General features: G+C 36.0%; 1 protein-coding gene across 9 annotated transcripts in view; it reads left to right on the top strand.

Annotated features, from left to right (window-relative positions):
• The window catches only part of ARFGEF1 (ARF guanine nucleotide exchange factor 1), a 144970-nt gene that overhangs the window by 66475 nt on the left and 52588 nt on the right, over positions 1–25907 (top strand). For all 9 annotated transcript variants that reach the window (XR_012327204.1, XM_073794463.1, XM_019925210.3 and 6 more), the window contains 9 exons: positions 11229–11404; positions 12290–12423; positions 15662–15896; positions 19488–19587; positions 19701–19840; positions 19950–20058; positions 20707–20908; positions 25045–25156; positions 25494–25699. Coding sequence is in view for 8 of the 9 variants with exons in the window: in XM_073794463.1 (XP_073650564.1) it covers positions 11229–11404; positions 12290–12423; positions 15662–15896; positions 19488–19587; positions 19701–19840; positions 19950–20058; positions 20707–20908; positions 25045–25156; positions 25494–25699 (1414 nt within the window). In the remaining variant the exon portion in view is untranslated. The remainder of the gene's footprint in view (positions 1–11228; positions 11405–12289; positions 12424–15661; positions 15897–19487; positions 19588–19700; positions 19841–19949; positions 20059–20706; positions 20909–25044; positions 25157–25493; positions 25700–25907) is intronic.

Genomic DNA, 25907 nt, shown 5'->3' with positions numbered 1-25907 from the left:
ACTTAGGAAGCACATACAATTGTATGGCACTGTAAGGAGACACAAACTTTATCTGAAATAGACCATGCTCTGGAGGAAAGGGGTTCTGGAGTATAGGAATGTAAGATAAGTGTCATTAGAAAGAAATAGCTAAAATCCTATTAAAATTCAAAAAAAAGAATGGGTATTTCTAGCTAAAATTATCCAGGAGGGCTTCATGTAGGAGGTGACACTTGAACTTAGACTGTATAGATACTCATGCAGGTATAGGGAGTGGTGTTTGATGTATGGGAAACAGTTAGCTAAACTCTAGAGAGAATGATTTGGGAATTGGCAGGTGGTGCTTTAGCTGAAGTGTAGAGTATGTGGTGTCATATGGTAGAAAATAAGTTTGAAAAAGTAGTTTGGAGCCAACCAATGGATGGTTATAAATTCCAGCTTTAGGATTTTGAACTTCGTTCTAAGAGAGAATAAGTTACCATTGAAGATTTTAGAACTAAGAAATGAAGTAATCAGAATAATGTTTTAAGAAGCTAAGTAGGGAAATATGAAGTCCAGTGAAAGACCAGTGCAGTAATCTAAACCTAAATAGGACAGTAACAGTGGAAATAGGAAAAAGTGAATGAGAAGTGAGATAATGGAAGTTGAATCAAGAAGAGTTTGCAACTGATTGAAATCTAGGTGAAAGAGAGAATGAAAACTGTGTCAAAAATCCCAAAGATTACCTCAAGATTTGGTGATTCACTAGAAGGACTCATCATATAGTTACACTCACCACTGTGATGTGGTGAGTCAAGGTACAAGGCAAAATCATCAAAGGGAAAAGGCGTATGGGGCAAAGTCTGGAGGAAATCAGGTGGACAATTCCAGGATTCCTCTCCCAGTGAAGTTACATGGGAAACTCTTAATTTCCTCAGGCATTGAATTATGAAGTGCTGTCTAGCAGGGCAGCTCCTTAGAGACTGAGTGCCCCAAGTTTTTGGGGGGAGCCTGTGGTATAGGCACTCTCTATCTGCATACACCAGAATTCCAGATTCCCAGAGGGAAAGCTGGTGTTCCAGCATAAACCACATTATTTGTACAAACTATTGAGGCACAGTGAGCCACTTTTATTGGTTCTGGGAAGAGTGAGAATCCTCCCGAAGTGTAAATTCCAAGGTTCCAGCCAAGAGCCAACTTTGCAAGCAGGCCTTTCTAAGGATAGGCAGTCTCAGGCATGCTATGTTAGCTCTTTTCTGCACAGGCAGTCTCCCAGTTTTTGAGCCTAAATGGGTAAGTGGGTGGTAGTACTATTGGTAGAATTATTGGAGTAGATGTTGGCGTGGGAAAAAAGGTACTAATTTTTATTTTGACATTGCATTTGACCGTCAGGTGTGCCATTCATGTGGAAATGTTTATGAAATATATAATGGAAATACAGAACTCTGGCCTAAGAGATAATCAAGGCAGGTGTTATAGGTGGGAGTCATTCTGTTAAAATTAGTACTTGAAGTAGATTACCAAATGGGAAAGTGTAGAGGCTAAAGAAGAGAGCATGGTCTTGGGGAATATGAATTTTTCAAAAAACCATAAACTTATAATAAGGGAAGAAAGAAAGAATTAGGTATCCACACATTCTCTTAAAATTTTATAATGTATATTAGGGGTTGGAAAATAATGTTCCATGAACCAAATTTGGCCCACTACCTATTTTTGTAAATAAAGTTTTATTGGAACACAGCCATGCTTATTTGTTTATGTATTGCTTATAGTGGCTGCCTTTGCACTACAAAAGTAAAGTTGAGTAGTGGCAACAAAGATCATATGGCCAGCAAAGCCTAAAATGGCTACTGTCTGGTCCTTTGCCAGTTTCTAATACATATGAATACAGAGTGTGAAGTGAAAGTTCTTTCATTTTTCTGCTTTTTACTTAGAAAACTTTCAAACCTAGAGAATAGTTCAAGGAACAGTACAGTTAAAACTGTAGGTCCTTTTCTAGATCACTAATTATTAACAGTTTTGCTACATTTGTTTTACTTGTCTTTAAGTAGACCCGTGTGTGCGTTTTGTTTTTGCTGAACCATTTGAAAGTTGGCTATATACAACATGACGCTTTACCCCTAAAATAACTCAGCATATATCTTCTAAGAATAAGGGCATTCTCATACATAACCACAATTCCATTTTCACACCTAAGAAAAGTAACACTCTTTTAAGAATATCTAATATAAATACACTTTAAAGTGTTCCTAGTTGTCCCCAAATGTGTTTCTTATATCCTTTTTTTTCTTTTTCTAGTCCAGGACCCATTCTAGGTACACTTGCTGCATTTGATTATGTCTCTTTGGTCTCGTTAGTTGAGAACAAGTCCTCTTGCCTTTTTTTCCATCTTTCATAACATTTATTTTTAAGAGTGTAATATTGTCTTGCAGAATGTTGCACAGTTTGAATTGATCTGATGATTTCCTAATTTTGATTTAGAGTAAACATACTTGGCAAAAATACTGCATAGGTAATGTTGGTATTTCTTATTACATCATATAAATTGGTGCATAATTAAGTTACCCCCTGTTGGTGATAATGTTTGATCACCTGGTTAAAGATGACCACCAGCTCTCTTCATTGTAAGGGAACATTTTCCCCTTTATAATTAATAAGTAATCTGTGAGTGATACTTTGAGATCATATCAAGATCCATTCACTTACTGGTTTTAAAATCCCTTGATGATCCTTAGATATTACATGGATTGCAATATAGTGATTTCATAATTCTAATATTAATCAACATTTTTATATGGAGAAGAGCACCTCCCTTTATTCAGTGTGTTATAATCCTTTACTGTCATCATTTTTTGTTCCTGATCTGGCCAGTGGGAATCTCTTCAAGCCAGCCCCTGTGTCCTTTTGATGTGATTGCATTGTCTTTGAGCATTTCCTTGTTTTCTGGAACAGTAAGATGTTCTAGGTTCACCTTCAGCTTTCCCTTGTCCCAGCCCTGGAATCAACAAGTTCTTTAGGAGTCCTTATTCTTTTTACTGGGCAATTGTATTTAGAGACCAAGGCCTAGGTACTAGGTATGCTCACTGCTACTGGGGTGTTATTACTTTTAGTCTTTTCCAGTGGACAGAAACAGGAGATATACAATCACAAGATAATCTTATTAGTTCCAATTCACATCCAGCACCACAAGGTTTCTCTTCATCTTCCTGCATTTCATTCTTGTGTTTCTTTTTCCACAGTGAAAACCTAAATTTGCAGAAACAGTGTGCCATTACCAAGAACAAGCTGATTAATTAAAGTTCAGATTTCTTTGCAATCATATGTGTCCTTAGAATATATTTTACTAAGGATGAAGAGAGTACTGTGTTCAGAAGTTACTTGTATTAACTATTTTTATTGATTTAACTTTTTAAATTGAAGAACATTTACATGATTCAAAGTAAAAATTATATAAAATACTTAGAGAACTCTTCCTTCCATTTCTCCCCTTGCTGACCTGCCTTATAGGTAACGACTTTCATAAGCTTGTAGTTTATAACAGCAGTCCCTAACCTTTTTGGGACTGGTTTCATAGAAGACAATTTTTCCACGGACCGGGACAGGGGGATGGTTTCGGATGATTCAAGCGCATTACATTTATTGCTCACTTTATTTCTATTATTATTATTTTATTGATTGATTGCTGCGTTGGGTCTTCGTTGCTGCACGTGGGCTTTCTCTAGTTGAGGCGAGCGGGGCTACTCTTCGTTGCGGTGCGTGGGCTTCTCATTGTGGTGGCTTCTCTTGTTGCAGAGCACAGGCTCTAGGTGCTCAGGCTTCAGTAGGTGTGGCACACGGGCTCAGTAGTTGTGGTACACGGGCTTAGTTGCTCCGCGGCATGTGGGATCTTCCGGACCAGGGCTTGAACCTGTGTCCCTTGCGTTGGCAGGCGGATTCTTAACCACTGCGCCACCAGGGAAGTCCTATTTCTATTATTATTACGTTGTAATATATAATGAAATAATTATACAGCTCGCCATATTGCAGAATCAGTGGGAGCCCTGAGCTTGTTCTCACTTGCCACTCACTGATAGGGTTTTGATATGAGTTTGTAAGCAATTAATTCATTATGGTCTCTGTGCAGTCAAACCTCTCTGCTAATGATAATCTATTTGTAGCCGCTCCCCAGTGCTAGCATCACTGCCTCAGCTCCATGTCAGATCGTCAGGCATTAGATTCTCATAAGGAGCTTGCAACCTAGATCCCTCACATGCGCAGTTCACGGTAGGGTTCGCGCTCCTATGAGAATCTAACGCTGCCGCTGATCTGACAGGAGACAGAGCTCAGGCAGTAACGCGAGCGATGGGGAGCGGCTGTAAATACAGATGAAGCTTCGCTCGCTCACCCACCACTCACCTCGTGCCGTGTGGCCTGGGGTGTTGTGGGGGGCAGTGTTGGGGACCCCAGGTTTATAGTGTGTGTGTGTGTGTGTTTCCCCAGAGAAGTAAGCAAATACTTATGATTATTTCTCTTTCTTTTTGATAGAACACTGGATATCTTCTGTGTCTTCCCCTTTTTTCACCTAATATGTACTAGAAATCCCTCTATTTCAGTTGATAGAGATTTCTCTTAATCTTTTTTCTTTTGGCTGTCTGCATAATACTCTATTATGTGGGTATATGTTTATTCAGCCAGTCCTCTGCTGACAGGAACTTTGGTTGTTTCCAGTATTTTGCTATTACAAATAAAGCTGCAGTGAATAACCATGTATATCTGTATTCATATTTGTGGAGATTGATCCTCTGGGCAAATTCAAAGAGGTAATATTACTAGGTCAAGTGGTAAATGAATGTGAAGGTATGTTAGCTTTTGCTGAATTTCTCTTCATAAGTGTTGTATTGTTTTGCACTCTTACTTGCAACATACAAGAGTGCCTTTTTCTCCAAGCTCCCAGTGGAGTTTACGGTTTTGAATTTTTGCCAGCCTGACAGGTGAGAATTGTATCTTACTTTGGTTTTAATTTGCATTTCTCCACGAGTGAAATTAAATATCTTGTTGTGTTTGAGGGCCATTGTATATCTTTTTTAGGGAGTCATTATTCATGTCTTTTGTTCATTCTGTCAGGTTTTTATCCTTTTTCCCTTATAATTTCAGAGAATCCTTTTATATTAGGATTCTGTGATATATTTTACAAATATTTTCTCTCAGTTCCTTATTTGCCCAAGTCTTCTGACCTTGATATGTTTTTTGCTCTTTAAAAAGTTTTTTTAATAACATTTTTCATGCATGTCTGTAATGCATATATTTGAATATAAATGGGAACATACTGTACTTACTGCTTCATAATCTGCTGTTGTCACATACTAAATTATAGTTTTCCTTTCATGTCATATTGTACTTAATTATATTGGTGGTCCATAATTTATTTAAATAACCTCCTGTTAATACTAGCATTTAGGTTGTTTACTAGTTTTTGCTTTGCATGGCTCTCATGGAGCATTCATATTATAGATATCATTTTGCACTTTTCTTTAGGGTAAGGAATACTTGACCAAGATGTATGAACATTTAAAATTTATATACAGTGCTTTGTTTAACATCACTTTAATAGATGGACTATATCTTATTGTTTTAATTTATGTTTCTTTGATTATTTGCATGGTAAAAACATAGGAAGCAGTCATTATTTTTGTAGGTCAAATACTGGCAATTTCATGTGGTGCAGCTGAGTGTCTATGGGCTATTTATACTTTTCTGAATTGCCTATTCATATCTTTTGCCCATTTTTCCATTCAGTTTTTTTGGTTTTTGTTCTTTTTTTGTATTTCATCTTTATTGGAGTATAATTGCTTTACAGTGTTGTGTTAGTTTCTGCTGTACAACAAAGTGAATCAGCTGTATGTATACATATATCTCCATATCCCCTCCCTCTTGATGGGTTTTTGTTCCTTAATTCAAGATTTCTTCATCTTAAGAAATTAGCCCTTGTTCATTGTATTATAAATATTTTTTCCCCAGTCTTTGTGTTGTTTTGTTTCCCTTTGCTTCTGTTGTTACTGTTCTCAGCAGATATTTGACCATACCTAAAAAATTTAACAAATAAAGCCTTTTTCTTTGTGATTTTGTTTTTGTCTTGCTTAGAATGGATTTTACCACCCTAAGATTATAAAAATATTCTACCATACCATGTTTTTCTAATACTTTTGTTTTCATTTTTTTAATTTAAATTTTTAATTCATCTGAAATTTATTTTTCCGTTTGGTATGAGATTAGATAGCTAGTTATAACCTAGAATAATACTTCCTTTCCTAAATTAATTTGAAATCCCACTTTTATCCAAAATGGTTGTGTTGGAGTTTTCTGTACAGTCACATTGAGCTGTTTATTCTTATCCAGTGTTGAATTCTTTAAAATATTTTAACTTTATTGTATATGTTGATCTTTATAGTGCAAGTCCCTCCCCATCAGTTTTTTATACATTTCATTAAATGTATACACGAAGTTTAGAACCAGTTCATTCAGTTCAAAAAGTAAGTTTATTTAGTAATTGTTTCTAAATGTTTTTCATTTGGTTATCTTGGGTTTTCTAGGTGAGTAATGGTATTTTATCTTTGTTTCTTCCTTTATAATATTTACGCTTCATTTTTGGTCTCTCAGTTTTGTTATATAACATTAGTTTGAACCTCAAGAAAATGTTGAGTAGGGTTAATGGTGGCAAGAATCCTCATTTGTTTTTAACATTATTGCTGTATTTCACCCGTAAGTTTGATGATTGCTTTTGTGTTTTGGAGGATACTCTTTATCAAGTTCAGTAAGTTTTCTGTATTTCTAGTTTATTAAAAGATACTTTTTATCTTTTTGTGTGTGTGCCTGGGTGTGATTTTACTTTTGTTTTTTAAATCAGGACTAGCTGTTGAATTCTTTTCATAACTTTTCATCATTCTAGTGATTTTTCTATTACGTTTTTAGCTATTAATTCTCCTCTTTCTTTCCATTCTTCCCTTCCACATCACACACTACAGTTGTTGAGTATTTTTCATCATATCCTTTATTGCTCTGACAGTCTTTCCTAATTTCCATCATTTTGTCTTATGATTCTGCATTCAGAGAAAATGTTACAAGGGGCTTTCCAATACTTTATTCATTAATGTCCATTCTACTGCTTTTCCCAGTGTATGTTTTTTCTTTCAGTAATTTTGTTTTTGTCTCCAAGAACCCCTATTTTTTCTTGAGCTCCCTTTTTTCATAGCGCTTTGCGCTTTTTTTTTTTTTTTTTTTTGCGATACATGGGCCTCTCACTGTTGTGGCCTCTCCCGTTGCAGAGCACAGGCTCCGGACGCGCAGGCCCATCGGCCATGGCTCATGGGCCCAGCCGCTCTGTGGCACGTGGGATCCTCCTGGACCGGGGCACGAACCTGTGTCCCCTGCATCGGCAGGCGGACTCTCACCCACTGCGCCACCAGGGAAGCCCCTGCTCCTATTTATTGACGCAGTATTCTTTCACACATCTCTGGGAGTACCAATTAAAATTGTTCCAGCTGTAAAATGTTTCACCGGGAAACCATTTGCTCAGATTGCTGACCTTTGTCCGTCCTTTTGAGCGTAGACTTTACATTTCTGTCTGTTTAAAGAATAGAAAGACCAGATTTGATCAGTATATAAAGAGCTTTCTCAGTAATTCTGTGCACTGCTTTTCCATTTCTCATGAGGCTTTCCTCTCCAGAGTCTGCCAGGTGACTGCCGTCCAAAGGCAGACCTTATTTCCCAGCTGAGAACTTAACTAAAAGAAGCAGATGCCTCCCTTGAGCAGAGGGGGATCCTGGTGATCCTTGGGCTGTGTTGTAAGCACACACTGAAGCCATGTGAAGCTTGGGATAAATGCTGTTTCAACGTTTTATATATTCTAGCCTCGGGGTCAGGAGTGGGGGGAGCGTTCTTCAAACTTGGTTTGTTCCCATTCTCCCAGCCTTTGCCAGGAAATCTTAGGCTGCCTTCATTCAGTTAGGGCTTTATTTAGCATTAGTTAAGTAGAAACAGGTGGTTAGAGTGGAAGCCTAGAACCTGAGATTTCACTGCTGTACTAGCTTGCTCAGTGTTTATTGCAGCACTGTCTCTTCTCCCTTAGCTGGGACGCTGCTCTCTCCCTTCCTACCCTACTTCTTAGGTTAAGACACCTACCAAGCAAATCCTCCACTTTAATTAACAGGCTGCACTCAGATACATTCTAGATGATCGTGGCTGCTGACAGCTCTGTTGGTAGACGTTGGCCTGGTTTCCCAAGCTCTCTTCCCTCCTACCCCATAGCCCTTGGCATTCTGTCTAGGCTTGGGAGTATATTGGAACCCACATGGTACAATTCAGCCACTTCTCAGGTAGCTCTGTCCTCTGCATGTGTTCAGTCACAGGCATCTGAACATTATTGGCTTTTCCCTTCTTCCTCCATCCGAACCTTTTGTTGTTGTTGTTGTTGTTCATGCTGTGTGGCTTATGGGATCTTAGTTCTCCAACCAGGGATTGAACCCAGGCCATGGCAGTGAAAGCGCCGAGTCCTAACCACTGGACCGCCAGGGAATTCCCATGAACTTATCTTAATTTTTAGAAATTCCTTCAAGATTTTGGTCTATTGATTATATCCTCCTTAGTTTTCCAGTGCTACTAAAGGCTGTTTCTCTTGTTTATATTTTTTCCCTTGTAGTTTCAGTGGGATTTGTGAAAGAAGAAGGTAAATTAGTGGGCTCAGCTCACCACCTTGTAAACAGAAGTCTGCACTTATGTTTAGGGGACAATTAGAGGGAGAATTAGAGGGAAAAAACATAGAGAATAATAATATCTAACTATTAAGTACTTTCTTTGTATCCCCAATGATTTTAAGTGCTTTACTTGTGTTTACTCAATCCTCCCCAAACTCTGGGATGTTTAGGTACTGTTATGATTCTCTTTTTTACAAATGAGGAAATTGAGGCACTGAGATTAAGCTAACCTGTAAGAAGTGGTAAAGACTCCAACCCAAAGATGTCTGGCTTCAAAGCCTGAAAATAAAATAAGAGAATGTTTTCAATTCGTTTCAGAAATTTCCTAAGAAGGAAAGTATTATCAATGAATATTAATTATTTCTTTAGAAATTTGATTTAGAAAAGAAAAATGGACAGTAGCTGATGTGTGGTAGGAGTTGCAGGAAAGTTATGTCTTTATAGTGAAAAGATGTGAGTGTGTTAGTTGAGTATTGGGGAAGATCCAGTCATGTGCACAAATTGAAAATGTAATGTTTCAAGAAAGTATCCAGGGGAGAAGGACACTACCTAAGGCAAGAAGAGGTAGATTTGAGGGTGAATGAATGATTCATCTTAGAAATGTGAAGGAATATTTTTTCCCTGAAATGAGAGGGAAGATAAAGATGATTGTTGGTGTTAAGGAATTTTATAGTGGGTGAGGAAGAGTAAGGAAGCCTGTGTTAAATTATCTGCGTAGCTTAAGTAGAAGGCGGAAGTTGTTTATTAAGGGAAGGTGGAGGAGGGGCAGTGGAAAGAGATGTAATTGAGTACAGAGAAAAAGGTTGGGAGTAAGTGCTTTGGGGAACAATCATCAGTTTCTGATAATCATTATTAAATTTTTGTGACTTCTTCCAGAGAGTTCTTTACATATATATAAGCATTCTTTACATATATATAGAAAGCTTTAATAGTATTTAGTGTGTCAGACATTAGCGTATTACCAGGTACACTCCTTTCATTACTCAAATCAGTTAGAAAATTGGGCACAGGTTACCAGTTAGCAGCAAAATTAATAATAGCTACTACCCCTTATTGAGAACCAATTGTGTTCTTTATGTACTGTGCATGTGTGTGTGTTTTGGTGATTCCATATAGACATTATTATCTTTGTTGCTTATGAAGAAGGTGAAATAACTTCTCCAGTTAAGTGGTAGAGACATGATTAAAACAGCAGGGGTCTTTCATATTCTAAAATCTGTGCTCCTTCTAGTACATTGTATTTCCCTCATGCTAGCCTGTAATTTCTTTTACTTGGCAGCATGAGAGGAGCAGTTTCCTGCCAGATAGCTACTGAGTTATGGCCACAGACATGTATGTGTTCCTTTTTCTTTCTTTAGTTCATATTCTTTTCCATTATGGTTTATTACAGGATATTGAATATAGTTCCCTGTGCTTTACAGTAGTACCTTGTTGTTTATCCATTCTATGTATAATAGTTCACATCTGCTAATCCCAAACTCCCAATCCCTTCCTCCCCCATTCTCCCATCTCCTTGACAACCATAGTTTGTTCTCTGTCTGTGAGTCTGTTTCTGTTTCGTAGATAAGTTCATTTGTGTCATGTTTTAGATTCCACATACAAGTGATATCATGTGGTATTTTTCTTTCTCTTTCTGACTTACTTCATTTAGTATGATAATCTCTAGGTCCAGCCATGTTGCTTCAAATTTCATTTTTTGTTATGACTGAATAGTATTCCATCGTGTTTTTATATGTGTATATCAATCACATCTTCTTTATCCATTCATCTGTCTATTGACATTTAGATTGTTTCCATATCTTGGCTACTGTAAATAGTGCTGCTATGAAGTTTTCTTTTTTAAAGTAACATACATTACACCTAGAGTAGTTCTGAAACTTGGTATTGTTTGCATTGTCTATGTTTGTCCTACTAGAAGTCATTTATTTCTGTGTATATTAATCACAAGTAAGATTACTCAGAGTGACATACTGAAGAATATTCACAGCCATTATTTCCATAGTTGTGTTCCAAAGAATATATGTTATTAGAGGTATTAGTAGGTATTCTAAAAAGGGGGTTGGGATCTCATGGTAAAATAAATTTTGGAAACACTGTGTATTGTATATCCCCTTTGGAGAACTCAGTGCGTATTAGCAAATTAAAGGCTGTGATAAAGATACCTATTTTCCATCATTTCCCAAACTTATTTGAAAATGGGATTTTTTTGAAGAATTTCTTTTAATATCTTAAGGCATTAGCATTCATTAGGACTCAGTTTAGTAAATGCTAATATAGACTAAAAGTAAGCTTCTGTTTCAGCACATTCTGTTAGCCTTTCATCAGCTGAGTGTGTTCCATTGCCAGAGCTACTTAAGGATCATGTTTGGATATATTCCAAATGCATACTTACTAGTAAGTATGCTAACCTTTAAATGGTGCCAATACATCTTACTTCACATTGCTTTTCTGCCACTGTTTCATTTTAAATAGTGTATGCTTTTTCAGTGCACTTCAGTTAAGTTAAATATGTTTGCATGTTTTTTCTTCTTACCGTTTTAGATATGGGAGAAAGGGCTACCATAAATGCAAGTGCAGATGGCAACATTGGAACCATAGAGGATGGTAGTGACACTGAAAATATTCAAGCAAATGGAATTCCAGGAACACCAATTTCTGTTGCATATACACCGTCCTTACCTGATGACAGATTGTCTGTCTCTTCCAATGATACTCAGGTATAAATAGAGGAAAAATCCTCTTAATCTTACAAATTGATAGGCTGCTACCAACACCTTGTGGTGAATATATCCAGTTGATAATGCTGGCTGATTTCAGTTTGAGGAAATAAAAAGTTGTGGTTTTTTTCCCATTGATATAAATCCAGAGCAGTTTATTCCCTTAAAATATTGATAGCTATATTTCCAACTCTAAGGTGTGTCTCATATGTGTTCACATCTTTCCTCCTCCCCCATTGAAATTACATTTAAAAAGAACATTCTTATCACATATTTATAGGATAATTCTAGTATACTAGGAGGGGAAAGAGCTTCTGGAGATCTGGAGAACTTCGTCTTACCTTTGCTCAGGGTACAATAAAATCCATACTGTGGTAGTGATAGGGTCCTCCTCATCCTTCCTACCCTGTATTTTGTGTATTTTTTCCTTATCTTTTCAGATAAGGGAGTCCTACCCTAAATCATTGCCCCATACATAGGGGTAAGTTTTCCGGGCCTTGCTGACCTTTATCAGTTAATAACTTTTAAATGTTGCCTTAACAGTCTCCATTGTCTTATGTCTATCTGCGCAGAGTAGATAAAAAATAAAATAGGACAAAAACGTAAAACACCTAGTGACAGGTAGTGGAAAGCGTAGTTTAGGCCATAAATGGGTAAATTTTAAGAGTTTGGTGGCATATTTTAAAAGAATGCATTTTTTAAGGTATTTATTGTTGGGGATGGGAGTGGCATGTCACAATAAAGAAAAACAATATGGCAAATTCCTCATCTAGTTTTCCTTCCAGTAGAACCCCACATATAACTGAATCGAATAAAATATATAGAAGGCTGAAATGATTTGCACTGGCAGATACCTTTATTTACATGGTGTGTTCACTTGTTTAGGAATCTGGAAATTCTTCAGGACCTTCACCTGGTGCTAAGTTTTCCCACATTTTACAAAAGGATGCCTTTCTAGTATTCAGGTCATTGTGTAAACTGTCAATGAAACCACTGTCGGATGGACCGCCAGATCCAAAGTAAGTCCTCAGCTGTTCTGCCTGACAGATGCAGCTTTTTAATCTTGAGCCTTACTGTAAAATAGTCTTTGGGTTTTCTTTTGTTTTTGTCTTTTAGGACCTTCAAAAATACTTTGGGGGGTTATTTTACTTTTTAAAACATGTACTAAAGAACAGTGAGTTTCAAAATTGCTAGAGTAGATACCTTATACTATCTTCCAAAAGCACACCAACAGCATTATAGAATTGTGCCTGGTGCATAGTAGGTGCTCATCAAGTATTGAATGATTAAATGAATTATTATTTTAATATTGTAAGTAACATTGGTACTAATGTAGCCCTTTACATGTAGCCTCATGCTAGGCTTCTGAAAGCTACTACTTGAAAGGTAATAAAACCTAAGAGAAATAAATCTTAAAAGTCATAATGAAAGATAATAATATATTCATTAAGGTCTGAAAAAATGCCCTAAGATGAAAACTTTCTCCCGTGGGGGAGCAGGAAATACTTTATAGGAGTCACTCATCTGCTTCCCATCAATTATATTAGTCTAAACGGTAGGTAAGTGCCATTTTTTAAGTCATAAATTGTCATATATTTTCTGAGTAAATGATTCCAATGCAAGTACTTCCTGCTCGAGGTTGAGTTTGGGATTTATTTAAGAGCCCTGCTCCTCTGATGTTGCAGCATCATGTATTATATAGCATGTCAGTTTTAGGAGAACTTTCTGGAGAAAGTCAGCTTGGAGAGGCCTGAGTGACTTTGAGAAAGGGATATTGAAATAGGGGGAAATTCGTTTTTAAAACCCTAGAGCATTTCAGTTTCTAAGTGTCAACTGAGAAGGAAGACTGGAGACAGTTACAATAAAAACTTTATAAATTTTGGGAAACCACATTTGTTATACTTTCTACAGTTTTGTTTTGTCACATTGTACTGATTCAGTGAGAAACATCTTTTAGGCCCAGAAGCCTGAAACTCTTATCTTTTTAGCCCCAAACCCTGAGAGTCAGAAATATTTTGAAAATACAAACGCTACAGAAACAGGATTAAGGTTGTTCGAATTACAATATAAACTTGATTATAGCCTATATATTTTATACGAATATATTTGAAATTTTTTCAGTTTCTTAGTTTCATTATGGGGGGGGAATGACAATTTTGACCTATCATTCTGGATTGATGAAGACCTAATTTAAGGAGAAAATAACTTTAGAATTTGGTGCTAGTGCTGAAAGCCATTTTTCCCATGATTTAAAAATGTTGGTGACCTTAAAAGCCTCAGATGTTTAGCTTTCCCAAATCAGACCTTTAATATTACAAAAGATTATTGTGACGAATAATGTAAATTATCCTCTACGTAGTGGGCTTAAGTCAGAGATATTAGGAAATTTTGTTTCAACGTAAAGAAAACCTTCTCGACCACCAGTCATTAAATATTGGAATGGAATTCTGAAAGAGATCAAATTTCCCACCCCTAGAAACTGTTCTTTTTCCAGAATATATGGTTTTCTATCCTGAATGATTGTTTTGCCAAAATTAATGATCTTTTGTAGTTATACGATTTCCTTTTTGTCTTTGCTTCTCCTTATATTTTGTGGCCTTGCTAAGATGATGATCCAGGAAATGTTCTTTAAGCTTAAATCGTAATTTGAAACTACCCCACAAAAAAACTGCAGACCTGTAATGTCCAGCTTCTTTTGCCTGTCAGAAGTATACTTTATTGTGTTATCAAACAATCATTTGACCATCTCTTCATTGATTAATGCCCTATTCATAGTAGATACTTAATGTTTAGATGAGTGCATGAATAAATCCGTTAATTATTTTGAGCACATACTAACGAGGCATTTTGTTGGATGCTGTGGATACAAAGATAAAATATACTTATAAGAAAACTCATGCGTTGGTGAATGATAAGCTGCGGGTTTTAGTTTCTATTGGAACTGAGCAAAAAGGGTGATAAATGTAAGGTAGACTAAGGAAGTAGCAGTAGTGGATAAGCCTTGGAAGGCCTCAACGTGAAGGGGGAGTACCTGGCCCACTCCATATTTTCCTATAGCTAGTATTCAAAGTCTTATTCCCACTGTTTCTAACTTGAGTTATCTAAGTTTTTTTTGTTTGTTTGTTTGTTTTGTAATACTGCATTTGCTGCACGTACGTATTCTTAGATTCAGAGGCATAGGCATCTTGGAAACATGACTGTGTATTAATGGTATTATTGGTTCCAGTTTTATTTCAAAGATGGCAGTATTTTTTGTGATTCCTATTTACCTAAAATTAAATATTCCTTGTTAGAGTTTTAGGTCCTTGAATCACTTGACACTTAAAACCATAAAATTTTTAAGGTAGAAATCAAGAGCAATTAAGTTTACTATGTGGTGTAAATGTGACTGAGTACAATTTGGAATAAATTAAAAAAAGAACCAATGGCTAGAGCATTTAGATGTGTTCTGCATTTGAAAAGTTGCCTGGGATCAATCTCCTTGGTCTCTTGGGCTTAAAAAACCTGTTTCAATGGGAGAAAAATGGTATTTGTGAAATCTGATCATTAAACTTCTAGATAGTGATCAGAAATGTGGCACAGTATATTGATTAGAAAAATGCCATTTTCAATTTAAGCTTAAATGTGTTTTTCAGCTTTTCATTATATAAAAATACGTATTTAGAATAAATGGGTAAGCTACCAAGAGGTACAAGTATTCTAAAAGCCTCTTTGTATGTATTTTTTAAAAAAAGAGTTTTCGATGGTTACAGAAAAAGTAAGCTTGAAGCAATGCTTTAATTTGGTAATGCACCAAAACTTTTTATTAGTGTTTAGGATTTTTGAGTAGCATAACTAGGAAAAAAGTACATTGGAACCTATTTATACTAAATATGGCCCTTAATCTGAGAAGTTCATGTTGATTTCTAAAAAGTGAAATATACTTGCGAAAGAAAGGAACAAGGCATAAATCTTTAAAATTTCTTTTCTTGTTCAAAGGAACAGTAGGTTGATGTTAAATATGTGTGAGTGATTGTTTTCCCATTTAAAAAGTTCATGAAATTAAGTGGTAGAAGGAGAACATCAGTGGAACTACCCATTATTAGTGGCCAAGCTTATTTATGTACTGTACCTTCTTATTTATGTTGCAGAGTTTTCTGTTTCTTTCCATGTAAAGGTTTGTGAAATTATGTGGTACAGGAAATATCTTTGGAACAACCTATTATTACCATAATGCTAAACTTGTCCATATACTGTGCCTTCTTTTTTATATTTTAGGTCTCATGAGTTACGATCCAAGATTCTTTCATTGCAGTTACTTCTATCCATTCTGCAGAATGCAGGACCTATTTTCAGGACAAATGAGATGTTTATTAATGCTATTAAGCAGTATCTGTGTGTTGCACTCTCAAAAAATGGAGTTTCTTCTGTTCCAGAGGTTTTTGAGCTTTCCCTTTCCATATTTCTTACTTTGTTGTCAAACTTCAAGACGCATCTGAAGATGCAGATTGAGGTATGTTCTGCATTTAAGCATTGTTGGCTATTCATCTGTTTTCATGTTAAATCATGTTTTAATACACTGGAAAGTTTTTTAGAATGTGAAATAATATTTGTGTATTATCATGTAACATGTGCCTACAAAGTACTACTAAGCACTAGGTAAGCGCTAAGAATGCAAAATCAAATTAAGACATAAGCTCCTGCCTTCAAGGAATGTATAATAAGTAGTTCCATGAATGATTTTAATTGTCTTGAATTAATTTGGTCCTCACAATAATTTTGCCATTGTGTATGTGATATGTAATAGTGAACTTGGTTATCTTAAAAGAAAGCTCTAAATAAATACTTTGTCTGCATGGTTTTAAGCCATTTAAGTTTTTGGTACTTTAAAGAGGTGATCAAGAAGAATTATATTTTAGGAGTTATATTTTAGGACATTTGAAATTTTAACTTTTATATTTTTTCCCAATATATCTGTTATTATTATATTCCTAAAGTTTTCTCTCAACATCTTTGGAACTAGAATAACAGTTATGTCATTCTAAAATATTTCCAGAGCCTTAGCAAAATGAAATTAGGGAATCTCCCAACCATGTACGCATGTATTGTGCAAGTGTACCGTTTCTTGGTCTTTTGTTTTTACCTTCAAATAATTCAGTATTTAAAAACAGTACTTTGTTTTACTGATTGAATGGATTTTTTTCCAGCTTGTTCTTTGTTAAAATATTGTTTTGATTGGGACATGGTATATTTTAGAAATACTTCTATGCTAGTCAACTTTTGCCTTTATATTATGTTTGATATGATGTGCAGGTTACGTTTTAATTTTTATATTTAATCCTAACTCAGGACTAAGAATTCATTAGCTCACAGGAAGGATAAATCATTATTTTCCCAGAGTTTTGATATTATCCTTTATTATAAAGGTTCTACAGTATCTATTAAAATTCATGTGGAACATTATTATGGGAATGAGACAGAATAAGGTCTTGGTATTTTAAGTGAAAATTTTTAAAATTTGGGTCATATTTTTGGACAGGAAACAATTTCTGGTGCATATATGTTGTCAAGTTTTAGAAGTTTGCCATATGTGTGTTAAAATAATGCAAGGCAAAACTAGGAAGTTACTATTTTTAGATAGTTTTTTCTCATTATCTTCAGGAACTACAAATAAAAGAGACTTTAAAATAAAAACTTGTGGAACTTTTGCTTCTGTAACAAGCCAGAAGTGTTTCATTCGATGATGAGACATTTAAATTGACATTAGAGAATTTTGGAAGACTTTGTGCATTCAATTACTTCTCTGAGACTCTCCTTCTTTAAGTACTATTTAGATGACTGTGTGAAGTATAAATTCTTATGGAACCAGATATCATAAAAATCATTTAAGTTGTGATTACTATTTCTGTAAAGTAAATTTGATATACAAAAATTTTGTAAGCATGAATTTAAAGAGAAATACTTCTAAGAAATTTCTTGTCCATAGATGGTAGATTCTCATTAAAATTGTTGTAGTAATATTCTGTTTTTTTTAAAGAGATCAGGTTTATTTCAACCTCCATTGTCCCTTATGGGGAGATTATGAGGATAAAACAAGGTAAATATAGATATGCTTTCGAAAGTACTGAACATATTCAAATGCAAGATGAGCTGTGTTCCACTTGGAGGAAACCCAACATATGAAAACCTAAATTTGCAAAACAAAATTGAGATTGTTGTGTGAAGATTCATCTTATGAGAATGAATCTTAGAGTTTTTATAATGCAGTTTTTCCTTGGGTATTAACTTATATATCTATTTCAGAAAATACAGTGTATACACACTTTTTCAAGAGAAATTATGTGAAGACAAAGTGCTTATGATAGAACTGTTATTTTACATGTATTACATGATAGGTGCTCTATAACTCTTTAGAATTTTGGTTTTTCTTAGAGCCCCTGTTGATAGGCATGGTGTCTTAAATTACTATAATAGGCTTTTGCATATTAGTTCAGTTTGATAACCTGTAGACAGTAGCTAAAGGGTTTTTTCCCCCCTCTTTCTCCAAATATGTGTTTTTTTTATTTATCCCATAAATCAGAGAGCTTCAAACTCTTGATCCACGGCACCATTAGAGTTTCTGATCTTTTCATGGTGTACTTTACTCCAGAAGAAATACCTAACAGTTCCATTTATTAAGCAGTTAGGTCCAAACAACTTAACAAGTATTTTTCTTAACAATGAAGTCTGCTTTTGGGGGCAGGGGGTGGGGGGAGGGGATGAAGCACACATAAATTGAAAGAAAAAATGTTTTTCTTTCATTTATAAATAGTCAACAGTTACTACTGGAATGTATGAGCCTATAGGACACTGCAAACTTCTCAGATTTTGAAATCAAATTGGACATTACCACCCTCATTTCCTTCATTGATTTTCATGCAGTACCTGCTTATCTTAGCAACCACTGAACCCCAGGTTTGCAGAAATAACGATGTCATTGAAAGGAATGTCATGTGATTTAATTGATGTTGAAACTGTGAAGTTTTTTGAGGTATCCAGCAAATGTATTTCTCTCTGAATTTTCCCCCAGAAATTCTCATGGCATCCCTCTTGAGTTTGCTGCAGCATTCTGGGGTTACTTGGTGCAGTGTTTGAGAATTGTGGCCGTAAATATGTATTGGATGCCTACTATATTTGCCATGCAGTGCAGACACAATGCTTAGTAAGAGGGACCTTGTCTCTACTCTCTTAGAGCTTACAATCTTACAGGAAATGCTGACATTAGGCGAGTAATAGAAATGTGTTGAATTCTGTGAAAGAAAAGCACACCACAAGGGTATTTTGTCCTTTTGAGGGGGATAAGATGTTAGTAGTCTAAAATTACAAATATGAATTTTTGTATTCATAATACATATGTTCCATAAATATTAATATGTTGTTTTAGGTTTTCTTTTTCATTCATCCCCTCTTGAGTTGTAGTCATTTTTCCAAAATAAATATGAATCTGAAAATTCTTAGCTCTTAAATAGAAATTTTTTAAGTAAGGTTGACTAAATCCTTTGTGCTTGGCATTATTTGGTGTAAAGAATAGTGAGAAATAGTTTGTAGGTTTCAGACAAAAGAGATTCCCACTTGTGTAATTATAAAAATATAACAGTATATGGGAGTTAGATCCTTTCTATTGTGTAGATGACAACGTCAATTACTTTAAAATCTAGGAACACTTAGGCTTGCCCAGTACTATAATGTCTGAAAAATATAACTGATGAACAGAATATAGTTTATGTTCTGTGGGGGATTAAAAATGAAATAGGAGTTTTATTAGTTTTGTAAATATGTTTAAGAAATAATCTCCCAGAAGAACTCCAAATTTTTGCAGATTTCTCTTGTAGTGGCTGTGTGATAACAAAATACAGTGATATGAAGTACAGCTCTTTACTGCAAGGGCCAGTGTAAGTGACCAGCCCAAGTTAAGTCCTGATGTCTCAGAAATGGAACTCAAAAGGAGTGGAACTCCAGGACCCTGGGTCCTGATCTTTGCTCTGCAGCTTTGGGATATTTAAAAAGTGATCACATATATGAATTATAAACAATATTTTAAATGGAGGTTTTTCCCTAATCACAGGTGTTCTTTAAAGAAATTTTCCTATACATTTTGGAGACTTCTACCAGCTCATTTGACCACAAATGGATGGTTATTCAGACGTTGACAAGGATTTGTGCAGGTACTTGAAATTATCCTTCTTTATTATCTCTTTCTTATTGAGATATTTAAAAGGCCAAATATATTCATATACTAGATGCCTTTTGTTAAAATTAACATATTGTACTGTTACAGATGCTCAGAGTGTGGTGGATATTTACGTAAACTATGATTGTGACTTAAATGCAGCAAACATATTTGAAAGACTAGTAAATGATCTATCAAAAATTGCTCAAGGACGAGGCAGTCAAGAACTCGGTATGAGTAATGTTCAGGTAAGAACTTTAAAAACATTTTGAAATTTGAACTTTGCCAAGGAAGAGCTGTGTATTTTCCTTAAAAGATTTTTGTTTGTTTTTATTCTCTTTATGAATTATTTTGTAGGAACTGAGCCTGAGGAAAAAAGGTTTAGAATGCTTAGTGTCAATTTTGAAGTGTATGGTTGAATGGAGTAAGGATCAGTATGTGAATCCCAACTCTCAGACAACTCTTGGTAAGATGACATTTGAGTAGAATTCTAAATGATGCTTTGGAGGATAGTTGCAGAAGCCATTAAGCCAGTTTCCTGACATCTTTATTCATTTAGCTGGTAAAGAAGCGTTCTGAGTTAAATAACGAACTTAAAATTATGAATTTCCCAGCTTAGTTATTCCAACTTTTTTCTTTCTAAATCTTCCTAAAAGTATTTTGAATATCATATTAAAGTGAATCATGTTTATGCAACTTTGTTAAAGGATAATCATAGAAGAAACATATAAAAGCCAAAAATGTTTTAAGAAGATTGAATTGTTCATTTATGTTTGACGTTTACCCTTACTCAGAGAAAAACTCACAGCTGCGAGGCTATCCTGGTGTTATCTCAGTCCTTTGAGGGAAAACTGTTCCTTGTGAGACATGAGCTGAGAGCAGAAACCCAGTGGATACTCAGCACTGTATTTGCAAAAAGAACTCCTAGTGATGCAGACTGTACCTGTACTAATTGCAGTGTGTTTTAATGTCAAAGTATATATTATCTGTTATGGCACCTAATACGTTATTTGTATTAAATAGCTATCTAAGCAACATTGAAATAGCTTGCCTTATTTGAGAAATTTTTTTCCTTTGACAGAATAATTTACTGAATCCGTTTTTCTACTTACAGGTCAGGAAAAACCCTCAGAGCAAGAGACGAATGAAATAAAACACCCTGAGACAATAAACAGATACGGAAGTTTAAATTCCCTGGAGTCAACATCATCATCAGGAATAGGCAGCTACAGCACACAGATGTCTGGCACTGACAATCCAGAGCAATTTGAAGTCCTAAAGCAGCAAAAAGAAATAATAGAGCAGGGGATAGATTTGTGAGTGTCCAATTTTACGGAGAAATGTTACTGAATATCCCTCTGCCAGTACTGTGCCACCCTTATCCTGGGTTTCTTTACATTTTTGGATTATTTTTAGTCCCTTCTTATTAACACCCTTCAGAGAATAAAATGGAGTACAGCTCTCCTGGATCCAAGACTTCTAGTGACTCCTTAGTCAGCTCCCCTTGTTCATTGCAGTCTGGCCCAAACAGACCCTTGTAATGTGCATTAATTTTGCACTATATATTATGTGTTGTTGACAAACATCATCTGTGCAGTTTTGCACTGTTTGTTTAGCTCAGTTATAAAATCTTGCATTATATTCCCTAAGCAGATGATAACTCACATTTAAAGTATGGAACTTCTCCTGTGAGTGTTGCTCCTTTATAGGGTTTATATTCTCTCCACTTCAGTTACAGATGTGCTGCTCTTGTTACTGATTTATCGTTACTGATTGCATTTTTATATGTCAATAAGGTGATAACCTCCTTCTCAAACTTGGGTTCTCTACCAGACCCTGATCTCGTGAAATCATTTCCTAGTAAGTTGTGTGCTGTCATCCTGCTCCTGGACTGTCTCCTGTCTGAGTCACACTGTGCTGCTTTCCTTCCTCTTACTGCCCCTCTCTTCTTTCAAAGAGATGCTGTGAGGAAAACTGAACTTGCTGGCCTTTCTCTATGAATCTAGATCCATGAATCTAAACTGTTAAAAAAAATTCTCTTATATGTTTACTTGACTTGCTAATTCTGCTGTAAAGCATTTCTTCCTGAGTCTTAAGCAGTGGTTGTTGGTGCCCTTTTTCACCGATAATGTAAAAGAAAAACCGTTGATAAAATGTACACATATTCATTGTCATAAAATTATAAAATCTCAAAAATAGCCTCAGGAAATAGCCATCAATACTTCATTTATTCTAGCTGTTCAGTCAGTATTTATCAAAGTCCCATCTGTTCCAGACATTATGCAAAGTGCTGGGGAAACCTGATGAGTGAAACAGCCCTTGTTTTGGGGGTCTCAGTGTCTCGTATGTGCAAACAGATACTCATTTTGAAATTCTGCTGGTCACCCTGCAAACACATGTTTGGTACTTGGGACTGTGTGCCAAGAACCATGAAGGTACTGGTCCTTATATTCAAGATTACAGTCTAAGTATGGGCAAAATATATTTTTTAATGGTACTGTGTGAAGTCCATAATGGAGTGTTGTACAGAGTGCTGCCGAGGTAGGACCGCTCAATTCGAAGTACTTAGGAGTGAGAGGGAGTCCTCCCAGGGCCCCAGAGCAGACGGCCCCTGCCTCCACTGTTCCTCTGGAGTGCCACTCGAGTTCCTCCAGTGCCACGCGGCTTGCTTTCTGCTTCACACTTCCATGAGAATGCTGTGCTCCCGGGATAGTCTTCCACAACTGTTCGTTTCATGACACCATTCTGTCCTTCTCCCCTACCTTCTGACCATGCTGTCTCAGTCTTGTATGGGCTCTTCGTCCTGGGCTTACATCTCAACATCTCCAGGGTCTGTCCCTCAGCCCTTTTCTTTGTAGTTTCTAGATGATCATGTTCTTTCTCATGACTTCAGCTACTATATGGTAACATCTCACAGTTTCCAAGTGTTATTTTTAACATAAAAACTCCAGTGAACTCCAGACTCATCCGTAATTGCCTGTTGGACATCTCCCCTGGGCACTGCGTAGCTTCTCACACTCAGCATGTCCACAACCAAATTTATCAGTCTCCATAATCAACTCCCCAGTACAACCCGAAACAAAAGACAAACAGAAAACCCTATTGTTTCTGTATTTCCCATTCAGGCTAGTAACCCCAGCACGCTACTAAGTTTATGAGCCAGAATCCCGGGAATTACCTTAGATTTCCTCATTAGATCTAATTTGTCACTAAATCCAGCTGATCCTACTTCCTGAATATCTCTGCAGTTTATTCTCTTTGTCTCCCAGTTGTTCACTCAAGTCACACCGTCACCATTTGGTGCCTTGACTAGTATACTCTTTTAATTGGCTTGCCTTTCTTTGGTCTTATTTATTCTCTAGTCTTTTCTTACACTTAGCTGGAGTAATCTTTCTTGAATGAAAGTCTACTTCTGTTTCTCCCCTCTCTTCCTCTTAGAGAATAAAGCCACGGCTTCTTCTAATAGCATATAATACCCATCATGATTTAAATCTGCTGGACTCTAAGCTAGATCATCTGCTGCTGCTTTATTTCACCTCATTTGTCCAACAATGCAGAACTACTTATTATAATATGATGCTGCTTTATGCCCTCGTGTATTAGTATGACCTCTTCCTGTCTGTCTGGGATGTTTTTCCTGACTGTTTATAAAAGATGTAATCATTCTTAAAAGCTCAGTTCCACAGTCACTTTCCCAGGAAGTAGATCATGATCATCTCTGTTAATTAGACATTTCCTCTGCTGTGCTGTCTTCTCACTTTGTGGGTACGTTATTTGTTGCATTTTTACTATTATATATTTTTTTGATTTATAAAAATTTTGAAATAATTTTACTGTTATAATTTAAAATTTTTTCTTCCATTAGAGTGAGAGCTTGTAGAGAGCAGAGATTGTGTTTATCTCAGGGAAAAATGCTTGACTTTAATTTATGTACGTGGCAGCGGTTTAATTAGGACTTGACAGGGGAATCATTAGGAGGACAGAGCAGGGAAGGATATTTCAGACAAAGAGAATGGCATGTGCAACAGCACAGAGGAAAAGGAGAACATTTGAGGACTATTACTATTCAGTGTGGCAGGGGTGGGGGTGGACGGGTAGAAGTAGGAGGTGAGATGAGAGCATCGAGCTGGATCCAGATTACAGGGGCCTCATTCTCTGTGTAAAGGAGGTTTTGTCTTGTTCTTGGCATTGGCATGCTGTTGAAGGATTTTAAGCAGAGTAACAGCAGCATTAGATTCTGTTTTGGAAAGATGACTTTGCCAGCAGCCTGAAGGATGGATTGTAATGTGAGCAAAACAAGAGACAGGGAGACCAGTTAAGAACTCCTGCAATACCCAGGTGACGGTGATGAGGTACCAAACTAATTATTGGAACAATAAAAGTAGAAAGTAAATGATTTGGAAAGAAAGAGGTGACATTTGAATTGGATCTTCAAGCATGGAGGAGAGTTCCCCAGTGAGTGAAACAGGCAAAGGGCACGTAGAGGAAATAGATGCTGCAAATCCTTTATGTTTAGGGAATGGGAAAGGGATATGTGGGAGTAAATGAGAGAGAAATGAACTATATATTTTTTTATTTTAACTTTTTATTTTATAGTGGAATATAGCCAATTAACAATGTTCTGATAATTTCAGGTGCACAGCAGAGCGACTCAGACATGCATATACATGTATCCATTCCCCCCAGACTCCCCTCCCATCCAGGCTGCCACATAACATTGAACAGAGTTAGAGTTCCCTGTGCTATACAGTAGGTCCTTGTTGGTTATCCTTTTTAAATATAGCAGTGTGTACATGTAGATCCCAAACTCCCTAACCATCCCTTCCCGCCACCCTTCCCCGCCCCAGGGTAACCATAATTTCATTCTCTAAGTCTGTGAGTCTGTTTCTGTTTTGTAAATACGTTCAAGAAATGAGCCATATTGAGAAAGGTTTTGTGTGTCCAATCAGTGTGGACTTTATTTTGAAAACACTGGATATATAAATATATTTTTTTATAAAGGAAATGATGCCATCAGGTTGTGGTTAAAACAGTCACCAAAATTCAAGTTCTGTATTTTAAAAGCAGGAAACTTAGAAATAATCAATGGATATAAGGAGAATGAGCCAGGATTACTTGAGCACTAAGGAGAATATATATTTTAAAAGGATGAGATATTTAGTATCCATATCCTTACTCAGAGTTCATCTGCTACATGGCATTATCTCACATACTCTGTGAAATGATCTGTATCAGTGATAAAGGTTGCCTTCCACTTGAGATCCTTTTCAAAGAAAACTTTGCATAGTATATTATTTTTGTACATTTTGTACAATAATAATGCATTGATTATTTTAAGTACACTTCTGTTTTCTAAGTGCTGCAAAGTTAATTCACTGTAGTTTTAGATCTTTTCAGGCAATACAAATGGTTTTCTATTTCTAATGTTCCTTTTAACTTTAACATCATCTAGATTTACCAAGAAACCAAAGAGAGGAATACAGTACCTCCAAGAACAAGGGATGCTTGGCACTACACCTGAAGATATTGCCCAGTTCTTACATCAGGAGGAAAGATTAGACTCTGTAAGAACACCATGTTATTTCATTCTAACTTTTTCTGTAAAATTCTTTAAGTTAATAATATTATTGCCCCTTTAAGATGCCCTCCTAAGTATGTAAAAATAAGCTAACTATTCTTAATTTTGCTTTTTTATTCTCTATACTCAAAAGAATATCTTGATTTTTTTTTTTAAATAAACACATTTAGTATGTTTAACTTTTAACTTCACTTTTGAAATAGTTAATTAACCCTGTGGTTAAAACCTGTGGATCTTATGGATTTTTTTCTGCTTTTTAAAAAATTGGCTGTGTAGGAAATGTAAGTCTATTAAGATATCAATTTCTGTCTTTTGTTCTTTAGACTCAAGTAGGTGAATTCCTGGGAGATAATGATAAATTTAACAAAGAAGTCATGTATGCATATGTGGACCAACATGACTTTTCAGGAAAGGATTTTGTTTCAGCCCTTCGTATGTTTCTGGAAGGATTCCGTCTTCCAGGGGAAGCTCAGAAAATTGATCGATTGATGGAAAAGTTTGCTGCAAGATACTTAGAATGCAACCAGGGGTAAGCAGGATTCAGATTCAAGTACTTATTGGTTGCTGACTATGTCCGAGACCCTCTTCTGGGGAGCATCGGGTGGTTCATAATCCCCTGCCCCAGGAAACTTAGTTTATACACGATCTGGAAGTGATGAGACAATTCCATAAAAAGTTATAATATGAGATAGAACATAAATCCTGAAAGAGAAAACTAAAAGTGACATGGGGTTTGA

The sequence above is a fragment of the Tursiops truncatus genome, chromosome 17 (assembly GCF_011762595.2).
Source record: "Tursiops truncatus isolate mTurTru1 chromosome 17, mTurTru1.mat.Y, whole genome shotgun sequence".
Classification (NCBI taxonomy): Eukaryota; Metazoa; Chordata; class Mammalia; order Artiodactyla; family Delphinidae; genus Tursiops; species Tursiops truncatus.
Note: the sequence above shows the minus strand (reverse complement) of the source record. Positions and strands in the feature narration are given on the sequence as shown.